The sequence below is a fragment of the Gekko japonicus genome, unplaced genomic scaffold (assembly GCF_001447785.1).
Source record: "Gekko japonicus isolate JY-2015 unplaced genomic scaffold, Gekko_japonicus_V1.1 scaffold2109, whole genome shotgun sequence".
Lineage (NCBI taxonomy): Eukaryota > Metazoa > Chordata > Lepidosauria > Squamata > Gekkonidae > Gekko > Gekko japonicus.
The window spans coordinates 19560-22789 of record NW_015171567.1 but is presented as its reverse complement, the minus strand read 5'-3'; the positions used below and the strand labels follow the sequence as shown (position 1 = coordinate 22789).

Below are 3230 nucleotides of genomic sequence, written 5' to 3'. Positions count from 1 at the left end.
TCCCTCCCACCCCCGCCCCGCTCACTCATATCGTAGAAATGCTGCCAGAAGGCCTCCATCCAGCGCTGAGTCTCAGGCCGGTCCTCGGCCAGCAGTGTGTGGGTCACCTCCTCGCCCCCATAGCGGTTGGTGACCAGCATGCTCTGCAAGCGGTTCTTGGGGTCCCTCTCCGTGGCCCGGATGCGCGTCTCCTGCAGGGGCAGAGGAGTGGCCTGAGTGGTGGGGAAGACCCACTGCTGATGGGGCTTGCCGGCACTGCCGCCCTGGCTCTCCGTGGCTGGGAGCAGCAGCAGCATGCGCAGGCCATGCGCACCATCCCCTCCCTCCCCATGTAGGGTGCGCAGCGCCTGCTCCACTCCAAGCCAGGGGACTTCACACTGAGAGGGGGAACAATTTGCCTTTTTAAAAAACGTGACGAGTCTGGGCATGGCCAAATGTGCACTCTTACGTGTGTCCCCAGTCAAGAGCATGTGCATGTGGGGGTGCGCCACCTCTGAAAAGATAAGCGAAATGAGCTAAACAGGAGGACCATCACCAGACCCCTGAAGGATGAGGAGCCCGGTGGGGGGCGGGGGCGAGTCCTGCCCAGCACAGCAGAGGGGGCAGAAAGACCAAGAGCGTGGGGTGTGGGGGGAGCACCCGTCTCCCTGCTGCCTGCAGGGAAGATCAATCCAGCCGTGACCAGGGGTGCGAGCCCTTTGCCAAGAACCCAAGGCCTCCTGGGCAAAGGCCTCTGGCTACCCGCCCGGCAAATGAGGACCAGCCCAGGATGCGCCCCATCTCTTTGTTGCCTTGTTTCTTTATTATATTGGTTTGAACATTTTTGCAAGCCTCTTTGGCTTCCTGGGGAGAGACAGGGAGATGCTGCACCTTAAAAAGGATATTATAGCTTTGGAAAAAGTGCAGAAAAGGGCAACTCGAATGATAAAGGGGTTGGAACACTTTCCCTATGGGGGGGGTCAACAGTGGGAAGGCTTCTAGTGTCCTGACCCACTGCTGGACCTCCTGATGGCCCCTGGTATTTCTGGCCCCTGTGTGACACAGAGTGTGACTGGATGGGCCATTGGCCTGATCCAACATTGGCATCTCTTATGTTCTTATGTCTGGGGCAAGTGATGCTCTGTCTTCTTGGTGCGGGGGGGGGCAACAGTGGGAGGGCTTCTAGTGTCCTGGCCCCACTGCTGGACCTCCCGATGGCACCTGGTATTTCTGGCCACTGTGTGACACAGAGTGTTGGACTGGATGGGCCACTGGCCTGATCCAACGTTGGCATCTCTTATGTTCTTATGTCTGGGGCAAGGGATGCTCTGTGTTCTTGGTGCTTGGGGTGGGTGGGGGCAAGAGTGGGAGGGCTTCTAATGTCCTGGCCCCACTGCTGGACCTCCTGATGGCACCTGGTATTTCTGGCCACTGTGTGACAGACAGAGTGTTGGACTGGATGGGCCTTTGGCCTGATCCAACATTGGCATCTCTTATGTTCTTATGTTCTTAGGGGCCACAGAAACGCTGAAACGTCTCGGTTCCAACCACCGCCTGGTCAAATGACTGCAGTCACCCACCCGACACACACCTCTGAGGCTGCAACTCAGGGAGGCCGGAGGGAAGGACGCGGCCACCAGCCGGCACGGGGATGCCAAGCGGCAGCCCCTCTCTGTGAGGCTGGCGCGTCTGAGCATGCCCCAGACTAGCAGAGTGCCACGTGACCCACTCCAGTGTCCACAGCGGGCCTGGGGCATACTTGGCCTCCTTTGGCCACCAGGTCCTCGGAGAGCGTGCAGCAGCGAAGGGGGAGGCATGGGTGACCCCTGCCAGTGGTGAGCAAAAGGATCCGAACCCCCAGGGAAGGGGGAGGGAGACCAACTGTTTGCCTCCCACCCACAGCAAAGCCCTTTCTCTCCCAGCCCGCCTCCAGCCTCTCTGACTCGTTGGGCCAGGGGCAAGAGCCTCTGCTTGACATGCAGGAGGCCCCCGGTTCAATCCCCGGCAGCATCTCCAGTTAAAAAGGCCCAGGCAGCGGGTGAGGTGAAAGACCTCCGCCCGGGACTTGGGGGAGCCGCTGCCGGTCAGAGGGGGCCAGACTGCCCAGTGCAGGCCGAAGGGTCCGACTCAGCAGCAGCAGGCAGCCCCCCCCCGCCCACGCGCTCCTCCTCCACGTACCTTGCTGATGGCGATGGTGACAGCAGGCTCCACCTGGGTCTCGGCGTCTTGGGGGCGGTGGTAGCAGAGGAGGTGGGGGCCGCGCAGGACGCAGAAGAGTCGGAGGCAGCTCGACTGCTCTCCCTGCTGCAGAGATGGGCCGGGGGAGAGAGAGGCCGTTTGCCAGCGGCTCCTCCAAGCCCCCTGCCTCCCACCCCTCCCTCCCTCTGAGCAAGCGTTTCCCACTTTCCTCTCAGGAAGTGTCAGAACAGAAGCCACCCGTGGATGCCCACAACCCCAGCCACCAATGGAAGGTGTGTGGGAAAGGCTCACTTCAGGCAGCCCGGCCCCCACTGTGGCCCACCCACCCTACACATCGCTGGGCACAGCCCTGTCGCTCAGCTGCAGCAGTCCTCTGCCACAGCACGGTCTCGCCCGCAGCAGGAACAGCCCCGAGACCGGCAGGCTGCCCCGAGAATGCGGCCAGGAAACAAAGCCCGCTGGGAGGCGGAATCTGCCCCGCCCACCCCAAAGGGCTGTTCCCGCCCCAACTCTACCCACTTCCGAGGAGGGCCAGCAGCTTCGGCAGCTGACAGATCTGAGGCTGCAGCAGGCCTAAGGGAGCCGAGGGGCCTCTTATTCCCCCGTGGGGCTCCAGGGAGGGAGGGAGGGAGAGCTTCAGGCAGCCACAGAGATCTTCTCCCTTCCTCCCAGGTGCCAAGAGATCCCGGCTGATTCTGAGCCCGTGCCAGGAGCAGAACCAAGCTCTCCCCGCTGCAGAGGAAGAGACGGCAGGCTCCGAAGAGGACGTGTGCCACTGAGGAGCCACGTGAGTGGCCTTCCGGCTAACCCATCGGAGGGGGAGGATCCACCCTCCCGTTCCCTTCTCCTCTGCGTCAGGGCGACTCCCCTTCCAGCCCCTCCCCCTGTTTCACATCAGCTGACCAATGAATCCAAACGACAAGGGGGGGGGAAAGGACTGGTGTCACAGGAGTCCCCAAATATACAAATCCCACTAGTAGTAAACACCACCAAAGATTGCCAAAACAATATATTAAACAATTATAAAGTTGGTGGTGTCACAACAGCAACAT

General features: G+C 61.1%; 1 protein-coding gene across 2 annotated transcripts in view; it reads right to left on the bottom strand.

The window, feature by feature from the left end:
* The window catches only part of RTKN (rhotekin), a 19043-nt gene that overhangs the window by 3330 nt on the left and 12483 nt on the right, over positions 1 to 3230 (bottom strand). For both annotated transcript variants that reach the window (XM_015419785.1, XM_015419786.1), the window contains exons 8-9: positions 2158 to 2283; positions 26 to 191 (exon numbers count right to left, since the gene is read on the bottom strand). In XM_015419785.1, the coding sequence (XP_015275271.1) occupies positions 26 to 191; positions 2158 to 2283 (292 nt within the window). The remainder of the gene's footprint in view (positions 1 to 25; positions 192 to 2157; positions 2284 to 3230) is intronic.